Source organism: Protomyctophum parallelum (assembly GCF_964188405.1).
Source record: "Protomyctophum parallelum genome assembly, chromosome: 9".
Taxonomy (NCBI): Eukaryota; Metazoa; Chordata; class Actinopteri; order Myctophiformes; family Myctophidae; genus Protomyctophum; species Protomyctophum parallelum.
The window spans coordinates 42347547-42362528 of NC_139706.1; the positions used below are offsets into that span (position 1 = coordinate 42347547).

Here is a 14982-nt window from a genome sequence, read left to right on the forward strand (position 1 = left end):
GTATGTTGGGACAGGATTATAGGCTGATAGGCTGTACTGTGTACTGTGTACGTGTTTTGGTGTGGGTTACTTTTTTCAACTCCACTGAATGCATCTCCAACCCAGTTGCAAGGATACAATGTTGCCACTGTACGTCTATACAAATAAGTATTAGTTTACTTTAGAACATTTCACGACCACAGAGAGAGGCTACCTGTATCTTTCAACTTTCTTGTTAGGCCACATTGTCAATTAATTCCACCCACTGCTTGCCAGTGCTGTTATACCCTACTACTCACGTAATAGTGAGGAGCCCCCACCGGGAGGACATAATTGCCTCCATCCTACTTCTCCTGTTCAACATCCCGCGCTGACAGGTGCTGACCCAGCCTTAAGAGTAGGCCTATGTGTAGTGAAAAATATCACCCTGCCAATCCACGCCCAGCTTCCTGAAACATGGCCAAACGCCAAATTATACGTTTAGTTCATAGACTGTAAAAAATATGGACAAAGCGTTCCCCGGGTCTAACATAAAATGTAAAATGTAAATGTAAAATGAAGCCTGTCAGTCCTTGAATTGTAAGTCGCCATCTTTCTAGATCCGTTTGGGCCCAGCTGGCCCATTGGCTGGCATAGACTTCTATGGGGCTATGGGTTTTTTTGGGCCCAATGACAGCGCCACAACAGGCCATTATATGAACTTTCAGGAAATCCCGATTTCCTTGTGGATTCACAAAATATCTGTCTGACTGCCCCCCTGGTTTAGTAAACCTTTATTGTCAAAAGAGCCAATTTGGCCCAAAAATGTATTGAGAATCTGTATGTAATGTATGCTTTTTCTGGTCTTTCAATATATATTACTGTATGTTTTTTTGCATTGTTTGCTAATTTAAAAAGCAGATCAAGTAGGCCTATACCAGTAAGCCACCAGCATTGGTGGTAAAAGCAAACAAATATGTCCTAGAATGAATACATTATATATTTTCCTTCAATAATGTGTTTTTGTGTCACAATAGGAAAATGTAAGATTAAGAATAACACTCTGCCTACTGCAATAATAAATTATGATTACATTGTAAAAATCACACCCGTGTGAAGTGAGGGGCGCTCTTATCATGCTATGATTAGGTGATGTAATGATGATGTAAAACAAATGGTGTCAAAACAAACATTACATTATCTTTATTGTTAATGGGATTTAATGTTTGTGTTAGGGACAAGATGACGCAAACTTTCCCTTTGTTGTCAATGGCGTTTTTAAAACAAACATTGAACTAAAAACAAACATTAAACCTGATAGGAGGGGCTAGCGCCCCTCAAAAATAAGAAAGAAAGAATAAAGTAAACCTCTTATTCCTTCATACTTCTTTGCCCTAGCAACTGGGAGCCACAGGAGCGCTAGGGCCTATTAAGAGCCACATGCGGCTCTTTCTAGCTCTAGAGCACAGGATTAGACACTCGGCAAGCTGGGTGGACAGGCACTTTTGGCCCTGCACCACCTGAACGCTTTGGATCAATGCCTTACAGTTTAACTACTCGTGGCGCTGTTGGTGTTTTGAGCAACCAACCCAGCAACAGAATCTCAGAAACAAATATTGTACTTTTTACTCGACTACAATTATTTGACATATTTTCTTACCAATTACTTTGCAGATTTAGATTACCAGAAGACTTGTGCATTGACTGATCAATTATGTTTACCCTATGTAAGCTACAGTATTTAAAATCAGCCCCACCTTTACCAGCTGCACTATTAACCATGCACTTAAACCTTTTTTCGATAGAATCTACAAGCTCACAATATACCATGTTGTGATACATTGTGAGCTTGTAGAACTGCTATTTTCACCCCAGAACAGGGATGTGGTTAAATGATTAACCCATTAATACATACCTACTAATTCAATATTACCAATGATTGTGAAAGGTGCCATTCTGCATAATGATGAGTACTTTTTATATATGTATAGTTTGTAATTTTATACATAACCCTGTACTTCTATGTGATAGAAGTATAAAAACATTAAGACAGCACAGTGTTAAGGGTGAGTGCAGCACAGTGGGCGAGTGCAGCCTTATAAGCCTTAAATTGAGTCGACTGCAGTCTGAGTGATGAATTTGCATCGCACGCCAAGTCGTTCGAGTTTCATTACTCTATCTAAAAATAGCAATATGTTGCTCTAAAAGTCCCCTGTGGAGACCCTACACAGGGGATTGCAGCATTGTGAAGGGTGCCAATAATGCTGACATAACACCCATGTTTATTTTATTTTTTGTGGTAAAATCAAAATGGTTCTCCATCCATCTTTAAAGCTTCAAACCAGAACTTATTTTAACCAATCATAGTGAGCATGTTATTGTTATACAATGTAAGTAGTAACTAAGTGTACAGTACATGTGCAGTGGTTGGATGGGATCTCCCTACTCTAACATTGAGACATTTATACCGTGCTGTCAAGTTGGACACCTTCTGGTTGACAATGTCAGTATAGTTATTTGAAACAGATGGGACACTGGATTGGACAGTAAATATGCCACTCTTTGTATTGTAGTTCTGACATTGTTACAATTGTCTTTCTCCATCAGAGAAACAGACATAAAACGTATGGCTTGAACTAAATTGACTATGCTATAGAAATAAGCCAACATTATGTCACTATACAAATATCAATCTACTTATCAATAATGTAATTGTTAAAATGTGCTTTGTTTTAGATTTGCAATAGTGCAATATGAAGAGTTCGAAAATAACAATATGAACCTCTTTCAAGGATGCTCTGCGAGGTTTATTCAGTGGATACAATTCATCCGATGATGGCTCGTCAGAGACTGGAAGAGAATTGGTCTGTGATGACGTGAAGACGGGCCTGCAGCTGTTCTATGCCGTGTTCCAGCCACTGGCGTACAGTCTGGTTTTCCTGCTGGGCGTAGCGGGGAACGGCCTCGTGCTGCTGAAGCGCAAGAGACTCCTATGGATCACAGAGATGTACCTGCTCCATCTAGCTGTGGCTGACCTCCTGCTCCTCTCCACTCTTCCCTTCATTGTGGCCGAGAGTGTCGTGGGATGGCAGTTTGGGGACGTCCTCTGCAAGTTGGTCGGCCTGCTGGAGCGCCTCAACCTCCTTTGCGGAAGTCTCCTGCTGGCTTGCATCGGCTTTGACCGATACTTGGCTATCGTTCATGCTATTCCTAGCTTGCAAAGTCGCAGGCCCAGAACAGTGCACCTGACCTGCGTGTTGCTGTGGCTGGTCTGCTTGGCCTTGTCGGCTCCCAGTGCTATCTTTTACTCTGTGGCTGTGGTTCCTACAAACCCACTCGTGCTCTCCTGCGCCTTTAACCAACACGGCACACATGCAAACAACTGGATGCTGGCCAATCGCTTCTTGACACACGTCTTTTGCTTCCTCGTACCACTGGCTGTCATGGGGTACTGCTACACGGCGGTTGTGTTGACACTGTGCCACAGTCAGCGGAGCTTAGAGAAGCAGGGTGCCATTCAACTGGCTTTAATTGCCACAGCTGTGTTCTATATCTGCTGGCTGCCTTATAATGTCACCATGCTGATGGACATCATGGTAGTCTTGGGAGTTACCTCTATCTCAAGCTGTGAGACCTACACACAACTGGAACAAGCCTAGTGGTGACAGAGAGACTGGGCCTTTCACATTGCTGCCTCAACCCTTTCCTGTATGCCTTTGTTGGAGTGAGGTTCTGCAATGACCTGCTACAGCTGTGCTCTAGCTGTGGCTGCAAGCCTGCTTGTCTGACACACCTCATGGTTCAGGGACAATCATCATCCACCTCCAGTGGCCAACTATAAAAACTGGTCAAACTGTTAAATGTCAAATAAAGAGGCAAAAAGTTAGAAAATTGCTCATCTACAACAATCGCAACACAATATTAATCTGAGTCAGTAAATGTAATGCCTCAACTCCTACAATGGGGGTCCCAAGTTCACACATGATGTTTTGTAGTGGGGAGGGGGACACGGCCTGAAAAGGGCGAGAAGCACTGACCTAGAGGTCTGCATATTTTAGCCACGCTTTGGTTTGGGGTGTTTGGTGGTAGGGCTTCTTCTCGAGCGACTTGTTCATTCTCTGGTGGATAAATATGCTGTCCCAACTACACATGTATTGTGTACACATGTAATGATTTCAGTGTTTTCTTTTTTGTAATTACGCAGTGTTTTTACCATGCCATGAAGGATATTTCTGTAATAGTGTGTAATGTGTAACATCCAGCAAACGTGTTACAATTGACAATATGACGTTATTTTTTACTTACATTCCTCTTATTTCTATCCTGCAAAGTAAAAAAAAAAAGTTTTTCCATTATACTGCAACTGTATCCTTCACATCCGTTATTAAACATTACAGCCAACAGCTGAGCAGTCAAATAATAACTGAGACTGAAACACCATGTTATAGATAGACCAATATTATTCTTTTTTTTCTTTTCTTTTCTTTCTTTACTTCTATTAAAACACAGTTAAACAGTACCATTGCAAACAATCACAAATTGCATCTTATTTACAGCAACTATATATTATATATTTTCCTTTGCACAACAGTTTGGTAGTTGGTGAAAATAATCAATGATATTAAAACAAATAGAAATTTGAGGCACTCCTCTCCCATCCCCCAATATTGTTCTCCACAACAAATACACACTTCTGCGAAATATACAATTTTTACAGTATTTTAGAAAATGGCTTGAGATTTGTCATTTAACCGTGTTTCAGTACAATTTCCTAAATTCGTTATTGTACTAGAAATTCAAGATTCTCCTTTTTTTCTCTCCTTTCTTTCTTTCATTCTTTCTTTTTTTATTCTTTTTAGTTTTACAATGCATCTCTTTTGAACAACTGCGGGAACAACAACATAACCTCTGCCTCCCGACCTATCGACCTGGCAGAGATAAGTAATAAAAACATTTGGACATGATGGGGGGAGAAAGCTAAATTGTGTAAATAAAGTTTTTACAGTTGTGTGTGAAATGGATCAGAAAGGCATGTTGGTCATACTGCCGGGGCCATAGCCCATGGGACCGTCCAATGACATACCCCGCTGACGCAGAGCCTGGGGTCCCATCATACCGGACTGCGGATGGGGAGGGCCCATCATAGGACCCTGAGGGGACATGAGAGGCCCCTGTGGGCCAAAAGGATCCCCCGCGCCCACAGACATGGCGCGCTGCTTGGCCTGCATCATCATAAGGTTCTGCTGTGCCATCAGATTGTGCGGGTGCTGTTGGGGGGACATCATGCCGGCCTGCGGGTGTGACGGATGGTGCAGCAGGCTGTTTGCCATCATGGCTTGTTGCTGCTGCTGCTGCTGTTGCTGCTGCTGTTGGAGTTGCTGCTGAGACATCATGCCTGTCCTTCCCATCATGTGTCCCGGGGGACACATGGGACCCATGCCTCCCATGCCTCCTCCCATTCCCCTAGAGCCCCCCGGGTGCATGGCCATGCCCTGGCGTATGATCCCGCCGTGTGTGGGGTGAGGAGGGAGCTGCTGCTCGGCCATCATGTTCTGCAGGTTGGCGATGTGGGGGTTGGAGGAGGGCGCATTGCTGTGCGGCGGGCCGGAGGCCGAGAGCTGCTTGAGGAGCTGCTGCGTGGTGGGCTGCTGCTGGGGGCCCTGCCCGCCATGGTGGGGGTTCCCCTGGGGCTCACTCTTGGGGAAATACGAGAGGGTGCTACTGGGCTTGTCAGAAGGAATGATTCGGGAGAGGTCGAACTCGGGGATGCCCGTGTGCGAGGTCCGCATGACATCGCTCAGATCAGCTCCGTGTGTCATCGAGGCGAAGGGATGGGATGGGTGGGATGATTCCGAGGGATGGTGAGAGCCTCGCTGGTGAGAGAGACCCTTGGCCAGCAAGTGCAACTGCTGCGGTGGCATGACCACATCGTCAGCGGACTGCGAGAACTGCTGCGCCATCCCTCCCATCGGGGAATGCATGGGTCCGTGGGGCTGAGGCTGCATGCGGCCAAAACCGGCCATCTGGTTCTGGGACATGGGGGAGACGTTGCAGGGCCCCATGCCATCCGACGGGCCCCCAACCATCATGCCAGGCAGGCCCATAGGGTGGTTGGGTGAAGACAGCATGGGTCCAGAGGTGTCGTGGGACAGCGGCTGCTGCCCCTGGAGGACCATCCCCATGGGGCTCTGTGGGTCGCTGTGGGGGCCCATCTGGGGGTTCCCCATGTTCCCTGATAAGCATGGGAAAGAGCATGTTAAAAGGTAGGGTAAGTGATATGTTGTTGGTTAAAACAAAACAGTGTTTGTTAAAAAGGTTAAAGCTCTATTATTGTCATAGTAAACATTGTTAAGAGTGTTTGTTCAGTAACAGAGGACACCCAATCCCTCCAGCTCTTTAGTCAACAGAAATTACATGTTCAGGTGGGTTGCCAATTTCATCCAATCAGGAGAAAGTTCCCATTCATCAGCTTACCAATTGATGGTGTTCCAGTTCTAATTTTGTGTGCTCATTTCTTTGTGTTATCACTTCCAAATTAACTTGTTTATGCTGTATCCTGTGTGAGTTCTCTATCCTCTGTTCTAAACAAATACTCTATCTATACTATAGCATAGAAGTACTTGTTATAGAGTCTATACTATAGCAATGATAGACAATATCACTTATTCTACCTTTAAGTTGAGCTTTTAGGAAGCCTTTAAAAGTATAGACAATTAGTGCTCATATGCAGTCTCTGCAGTGTTTTCCAGGTTACTTCAAATATGGTCATCCAGCTGTATGTTCATACCTATTTTATACAGCAATATTTGCAAAGCACTTCTGAGCGGTGCTGATAGTAATGTGTTACTGTAACTTCACTACATTCATTTATTACTTTTCCAATTTAATAGCAGAGTTACAATTACTAATTATTTCACAACCTGGGTCCTTGGATGTTGATGGTAACGTAACTAAGGTACGTTTCAAGGTTGGTATATGGTCAATAACAGGTCTAAAGGATCCGCTCTGCTTGGCCCAAGTTGGCACCTCGACAGAGTACATTTCTAGTTACTTGCGCAAGCAGAGCGCGCAAGTAATAGTTTTCGTCCAGTGCTTCGATCCGTATGTCGCCGTTTGATGTGTATGCGCTGTGCCAGCGCATGACGCAATGACTACTTGTGCTTGATATGGCAGTAGTGTTAGATTACATACATGTATACATAGGGGCATTACCTTTAATCCTCCCGACACTAAACCATATCGTCATTACGTCACCATCGAAAATCAATTACACCCTGGCATTGGGTCCTTTAATCCACAACTGTATTAAGTAATCATTGAGAGCTAGTTATACCAGTTAAACCCTGGCCTGATGTCATATGCTGCTACGATACATACACATCAAACGGGGCATATGCAAAGTAACCACATTATACCGCTAATCAACTTACCAATTACATATACATAGAGGCATTTCCTTTAATCCACCCGACACTGATCGACATATACGTCACCATCGAAAGCCGTCACTCATCCGTATTAATTACAACATTACGTTACTACTTTTTTACCTACAAAAACTAGGTACGTCGCAAATAGAGAAGAGAAGCTGAGATTTGACAGTTTGTAGCGGTCGACAGTACTTGCACGCTCTGCTTGCGCACTAGTAGGCCATTTATGGCCTACTTGTGTGCAACAAGCAAGTAGGCACTCAATAGAGTGCAGTTCTAGTTCATGTTATTCACCTTGGCCCCTTTATATGCACTTCCCATCTGAATAGAGTCAAGATGACACGGCACGGGCCTGGTATCTATTGTTTTGTGTACAGCTTGGTCCCATGACACAACGAAGTTCCTCTCTTATCGTTGTAATATGTATACAACTAGGTTCTTTCTCTGCTTTCCTCAGAGCACTATACTGTACCACCCTGAATGTTTCATGTACTTCTCCCATGAGCTCATATATTATTAAACTTCTATCTCATAGTCATAGTGATAGTGCCAAATGTCTCAAACTAACCTATACAGAATTCCTTGACACTAATGACTCATTTTAAGTACGGTAACCTTTCCCAACACTGCTTCTGAGCAACATTTCAGAAAGATCTGAAGTTCATTATTAGCATTATTATTAGATGATTTGTGAGAAGTGAGTATTTTGTATGTATATTTTTTCAACAGAAGTGGTTCTAAAACTTTTAATTTCAGGAACCCTGCAGTTTGCCCCAGCAATAGGCCACAGACCCACATAACTCAGAGAGTGTACAAATGGAACCAAACTATGAACTTTCAATCATTTACTATAGGCCCCCTGTAACCCCTCAAGGACCCCTGGGGTTCCCCAAGGAAGCTTTGAGAAGGAAAGGACATGGTCATGTGACTGGGCTGCGCCATGACACTTTCATGGATGCTTTCATGGGAGCCAAACGAAGCCAAAGAAGCCAAAAGTTTGGCAGAATGCACTGGAGTCAAGAGAGCTCAGTCAGTGACCAGCTCATGAACAAACACTATTTCTGAATGACTGAGACCTTTTGTAAAGTAATCGCTTCTGGAAAACAACAGAAGACATATAACATATTATTGTCTGCGGTGTAGCTTTTTGATGTGTACACTGTGTAATTTTTATAGAGATGTGGTATTTAAAGAGCACAAAGTACCTTTCTGAACGTACCAAGTATCGCGAGACTTCCCACCGTTTCCTTTCTGGCAGCCAAATCTCACGATACCTCCGAGCCAGAAACGATACCGGCTGCTGTTTAAATCCTCAGATAAAATTATATACTGTGCACTTACTGCACTCGAAAAGCAAGTGATTAGAAAACAATCTGTGCTATGTCTTCGTTTATATTCCTGAACCGATTATATGACATAAGTTCTCAAACTGGTCCAGCCGGCTCCATTCACTGCCATGTATTCATTGAACCTCCGGTGTGAGTTTTGATCCCATGAAAGTGTCCATGAAAGTGTCATGGCGCTTGACCATTTCCTTTCCTTCTGAAAGATCCACTGATTTACGGTACCTGCGACGCTGACACCTGACAGGAGAGGGCGCTCTGGAAGCATCTCGTCATCGGAAGTGGCGATGGTTTTGATGGCGTCGTGGTAGAGCGGAGTGGAGCTGGGCATGGCGTACTTGGACATCTGGGACATGATGAGGGACAGAGGGTTCTGGGTGTGAGGGGCGCCATGAGGGGCGCCATGAGGGGCGCCATGAGGGGCGCCGTGAGGGGGGCCGTGAGGGGCGCCGTGAGGCGCGCCGTGAGGCGCGCCGTCCGGAGAAGAGTTGAACGGCATGCTGGGATTCATGGAGCCCGGCTGGCTTATTGGAGTGGAGTTGGAGCTCCTGGGGGGCAATGACGGGTCACCTGCAAAAATACATCACACATTTAAGGCAATCGCATGGTGATCACAATGCATTACATCACAAGGCCAGGCCTAGCTTGTAGAGTTGCTATTTTTTGACAATTGTTGATTGTTGTTTTAAGTATATGATGAGGCTTAAGTGATTAAACCTAGAAAATACAACACATATCAACGTATTATGATTCTTCTCATATCACGATATGGATAATATTGATATACCAGCCCTAGCTAGTACCAACTGATAATTACTACAAGGTCAAAACCACAAATGTGAAAAGATGTAGTGAGTGAGTAGAACATAAACAACTGTTTATGATGTTTTTTTTAAATAAATCTCAAAGAATGTTCTGCTGTACAGAATAGCTTATTTAATTGTATTTCTTGGTTTGTTTTCCAAAGAAATGTAATGACAGATTAATCTAAATTTAACAAATTATAAAACCTATTGTGTGAACAGTAAAACAGTTTAATATGCAACACAATTTTATCCAATATGTAGTGGGGGTCCCTGCTTCATCTCTCTATTAGCTAATGTGTCCTTGGCCTGGAAAATGTTGAAGACCGCTGGCATAAAGCATAAAGCGTTGCATTGAAAGCTAACAAAACACTAGAAGAACAATGACATAGAGCGTCGCAGTCATGACGACATGAGACCCAGAAGTGAATTCCCCGTTCATTTTCTCCATAGGCTTTTCAAAAAACATATTTAAAGAAGTTTACGCCGCGGACAAAGCCAACTGGAGTTGTGACAAATCATGACAACAAACACAACATTTTGGGCCGAACAAATAATTACAAAAAGAAAAACAACAAAAAAAGTGTTGTAACCTGCCGTTTATTTCTTTCTAATTATTTGTTCGGCCCGAAAAATTGTGTTTGTTGTCATGATTTCTCACAACTCGAGTTGGCTCAAAAGGTCTTTAAATAAATACTTTTTGAAATGTCTGAGGAAAATGAACGAGGAATCATTTCCTGGGCCCTGGTAGGGGGTGGGACTGCGACGCTCTATATTTAGTGTGTGAATGTCTTGGGGTTCTGTCCATACCGGTCTCCGTAGAGCTGCTTCCTCCGTTGCCCACTCCCTTCCCGCCGTTGGGTCCGCCCGGACTGGGAAGAGCCGTTTTCGGGGACGCCCAGCCCGGAGGAGAGCCCCCGGGCATGGCCGGTGATTTGAGCTGTCCGGGTGAGCCAGAGGGAGAGCGCAGGCCGAGGGCGGAAGACCCCATGACCTGAGGGGACTTCATGGAAGAGGACGAGGGAGTCCCAGCGCCAGAGGCCGGAGGGTGAGGCCCCGTGGAGGACATCTGAGTGGGTGACTTCAGTCCTGGAGCTGGGCCAGTCACCAAGTAGGATTGTCACACAAATAATTGCAGTTAACAATTTAATTGTGTGTTCTTTTGCATTGAACACTGGAATAATATAAATGCAACAGTTTTTCTTTTTCTTTTAGGCACAGGGCAATTATGACAAATAACTTAAATGTACAAATAGATTGTCTCTGGCAGTTGGAAACCTCATATGTCTTACTTACTTTTCAGGATTCAAATTCAAAAATAGCAGATCTACTAATCTCTCAAGACACATTCAGAGTGGGAAGAAACTGCAGGGGGCTCCATTTTCCCCCTTTTTTGCCAATGGGTTCCCAGATTGCAGATCTACAAGCTCAAAACCAAGCTTGCAAATCTTCTACTTTTGATACTTTTGTGTGACTCTGTAGTGTGATCAAGTGGGGCGTTAATTTACGAGACAAAGAATCTTTAATGTGAGTTTTCACATTTTCCATTCAAGTCAATATGGAAAATTAATTCAGTAATAAATTAATAATATAATTTAAACTGAAAACAACATATCTCTTGGCAATATACGAGCCCACGTCCACGATTCCCGATGTAGCCGGTCGATTAGTAGCGCGACTGCTGTCTATCATACAGAATAAAGTACTACAGGGTGTGGTTGTCCTGTTAAGCCCAAACCACACTGGTAGGGACTCCTTGGGACAAAACCGTTTTAAGGTCAACCACAACAAAGCAACTCATTGAGTTGCATTTGTGTGGTTGACCTTATGAACCGTCTCGTCCCGTCTCAACCCTTAGGTGTGGTTTGGGCTTTAGGGTTAGCCACACTAATAATTGTGAGCAGGCCTACCTGGAGCAGAGGGGGAAGGCAGCAGAGGAGACGGCTGCTGGCTGAGGGATGGAGACTTGAGCTGGTGTGGTGGTGGCATGGCAGGCGAGGTCATGGCATTGATGTTGAGGGCCAGGTCGGAAGGGTGGCGAGTGCCAAGGCCTCCTCCCGCCATGGGCATGTGACTGAGCCGCGATGTGGCCCCCCCCATCTGAGCGGGACCACCCTGGTGGTGGTCGCCGGGCCCGAACATCTCGGGGCCGGGGGGATGCTGCTGGAGGTACGCGCCCTCAGCCTGTCCACCCCCTCCGAAGGGGCTCTGATTGGGAAACTGGAGGGGACCGTCGGGACCCCCCGGGATCATCCCCTTGTTTCCGCCCCTTCCGTTCTGGATCGCCCTGATTCGTGCAATCTCCTCCGGGCTTAACATCTCGCCCAAATCTCCGCCTCCTCGCAGCTTCTGCACCAGCATCATCTGCTGCTGCTGCTCAGCGCTCATCATGTTCATACCCAGGCCCCCCAGCGGAGAATCCACCAAGTCTCTCATCTGGGGAGGGGGGCCTCCGCCTCCTCCCCCAGCACCAGGAGAGCCCATCATCACGTCACGGGAACCGGGGAAGTCCATCGGCTCGCCCCGGGACGACAGACCCCCCCGGGGCCCCATTCCTATGTTAGGAAACCCCCCGGGGTTGTCCAGGAGTCTCTGGCCCATGCCGGCCTGATGCTGCTGCTTGGCCAGGCGGTCCAGCTCCAGCCTGTGGAGCCCCTGCAGCTGGCGCTTCTCCATGATGCGGAACATCTCCTCTCGGGTCAGGAGGCGATCCGGGTCGCCCTGCAGGTCAGGGTACCAAGTCACCATCATGACATTAATGTTGACTGTTCATTATTCTAGAGGCCACATTTACATTCACTGCAGCTGCTTTTTGTCCAAATAAAATAACAAAATGGTATTATGAAGGACAGGCATTTATACGCCGTTAACTTCAGCCTATTCCTCTGTGTAACAATTTAAAGTATGTTACAGTATTTAATGCTACGGATGATAAAAAAAACACTTCACAAAACTAACTGTGATTAAAGATTGAATTGTGTTTTTGGCATTGAACATTGGAACATATGAATCAGTCATTAAAATATACATAGAAATGACCGGTACCAATAATCAAAATTCAGTGCAGTACTGTACGGTAATGTACTATGGTCAAAACAGGCCATGTGTTTAATAATTTCATACATTCAAATATTTTCCCAAATAGTGGAAATAGCCATTCGACAAGCTCACACCACGTTGCATAGCAATACGTTGTGAGCTTGTAGATCATCTATTTCCACTCTTGTTTCAACAGATGCAATGCAGGCAATTAGTTAGTTAGTTGTGGGAGGCCTAATAATACCTGCATGTGCTGAGGGGGCGGTCCGCCCGGCCCGCCGGGGTAGCAGCCTGGGTGAAACGGCCCCCCGCCACCTCCTCCTCCTCCCATGTTGCTGTGCATGTCGTCCAGCCACACCATCCCCGGCCTGGGGGGCCTCTGATGATGATGGCCCCCCATGCCTTCCACCATCGATAGAACGGAGCCAGGGCTGCCGGGGAAACTCCCTCCTCCTCCGCCTCCACCCGGAGGGCCTCTCTGCATCTGTCCCAGGAACCTGGGCGCGCCGCGGGGCCCTCCCTCCTGTTGGTGCATGTCCATCATGCGTGCGTTTCCTCCGCCCATCCCCCCCCCCCCTCCTCCTCCTCCCCCCCCCATCATGGCCCCGGGGGGCAGCGGCCACTGCTGCTCTCCCCCGGGCTTGCCGCTGTGGTGGTACGGGGGCGGCGGCCCCCGCATCATGACGGGACCGCCGGCTCCGTGCTGCATGGCCGCCATCTCCGTCATCATCCTGAAGTGCTGCTGCTGCGCGTGTTGCTGCTGCTGTCCGTGGTGGGGCTGCATCTCCTGCTGACGTCGCTTCTCCTGGGAGCAGGCGGTGCAATAGTTAATCATGACTGGACCGATTGTGAAGAGAAATTAACCTTATCTTTATCTTTCAGTCTTGATTCTGCTCAAATATAATCAGTGTTTGGGGTGGGGGGGGGGTTGATTTATGTTTCACTCCAGCTTAAAGGACAACTTTAGTTTTTTTCAACTAAGGTTCATGTTTTAGGTTGTTATTAGAGAAACTACAAGGTGAGTGTTACTTTTCTTTCATTTGCTGCTTTCTTTTGTTTTTGGGATTTTAGCAGTTTTTGACAGGGGGGCGGGGGCATTCGAGCATGGGGCTAAATATGTATTTCTTTACAAAATATGCCGATTTATTTTTGTATTATTTACTATAGTCCTAATAAACCCCAAGAAATTACATCTGGCCACAAAAGATCACAGGATCTATTGAATGTGACAAACTGACATATTGAGCCTATACACACAGTATAAACCTTCCCCCAGTAGGCTACCTTCACATTCAGTAGATCCTGTGATCTTCTGTGGCCAGATGTAATTTCCTGGGGTTTATTAGGACTATAGTAAATAATACAAAAATAAATCACCATAACATTTTATAAAAAAATACATATATAGCCCCATGCTCGAATGCCCCCGCCCCCCTGTCAAAAAGAGCCAAAATCCCTAAAACGAAAGAAAGCAGCAAATGAAAAAAAATGAACACTCATCTTTTACTTTCTCTAATAACAACCTAAAACATGAACCTTGGTTGACAAAAACTAAAGTTGTCCTTTAAAGGGATTGTGACATTTAAAACACATTTTTGTAGATTTTTTGGTTTTTGGCTTTTCTTGACATCAATTTCACACAAAAAAAACGAAGTTTGAACATTCAGTGTATTCTCTGCTGTCTGGACTTTTGTGAATAATTATGCAAAAATGTCTCATCTGGTTGGACGGCAGGCATATACGTAGATCCCTGCTAAACCTCCGCCCCCTCCCCTCTGCTCCCTGCCTACCCTCTCTTCTCCGCCCCTCTCCTCTCCGCTTCCTCATTGTGACCGCAACTTTGTTTCTTTGTAATACTTACTAATAATGGCTTCTAGAGAAAAATCAATCTGCTCTGTTGTTGGCTGTGTCAATCAACACAAGTCCTTACACTGGATACCAACTGGCCTAGATGACTCTTATTATTATTTTTGACGGTGACGTTCCTACTAAGTTGTCAAAGAAGCGCATCTTGGGTTGACAGGAAAGGGGGAATTACCGACATCTACAGGCTAAAAGAATGTGTTTTTCCATGGCTTCTCAGGATGCAGATTACACATACACAAAAACTCCTGGCAAGAAATACTGGAGTGGAGTTGAGTGTTCAAACTTTTTAGACACGTTTGAAGGACCATGGCCAAGACTTTTAATGTTGTTAAAATTATGTTATAAATAATGTCATAATACCTTTAAGAAAAAAGCTGAGCATGTAGATCTGCTATGTTCGCTCATTTTGTGCAACACACTGTTGTATGACTAAATATTAAATAGGGCTTAACTTCTTTACTGCCATCTAGTGTTCAAAAACTGTGACTGCTTCTCTGCCGCTGGTTCACTCCAATGCTACCGAGCTTGTTGTCCTCCCGCGTT

At 45.2% G+C, this 14982-nt stretch overlaps 2 protein-coding genes across 2 annotated transcripts in view; one reads left to right on the top strand and one right to left on the bottom strand.

The window, feature by feature from the left end:
• Positions 1-118: 118 nt before the first annotated feature.
• On the top strand, positions 119-3706 carry cxcr5 (chemokine (C-X-C motif) receptor 5; the record flags this gene model as incomplete). Its single annotated transcript, XM_083773264.1, has 2 exons — positions 119-129; positions 2774-3706. 2 exons carry the CDS (start codon positions 119-121, stop codon positions 3615-3617), a joined length of 855 nt encoding a protein of 284 aa, XP_083629390.1. The 3' UTR covers positions 3618-3706.
• A 392-nt stretch (positions 3707-4098) lies between these two features.
• Positions 4099-14982, bottom strand: part of bcl9l (bcl9 like) — a 66152-nt gene continuing 55268 nt past the window's right edge. Inside the window, exons 9-13 of the mRNA XM_083773265.1 lie at positions 12818-13378; positions 11445-12255; positions 10345-10629; positions 8957-9301; positions 4099-6190 (exon numbers count right to left, since the gene is read on the bottom strand). Of these exons, the coding sequence (XP_083629391.1) occupies positions 4980-6190; positions 8957-9301; positions 10345-10629; positions 11445-12255; positions 12818-13378 (3213 nt within the window). The 3' untranslated portion in view covers positions 4099-4979. The remainder of the gene's footprint in view (positions 6191-8956; positions 9302-10344; positions 10630-11444; positions 12256-12817; positions 13379-14982) is intronic.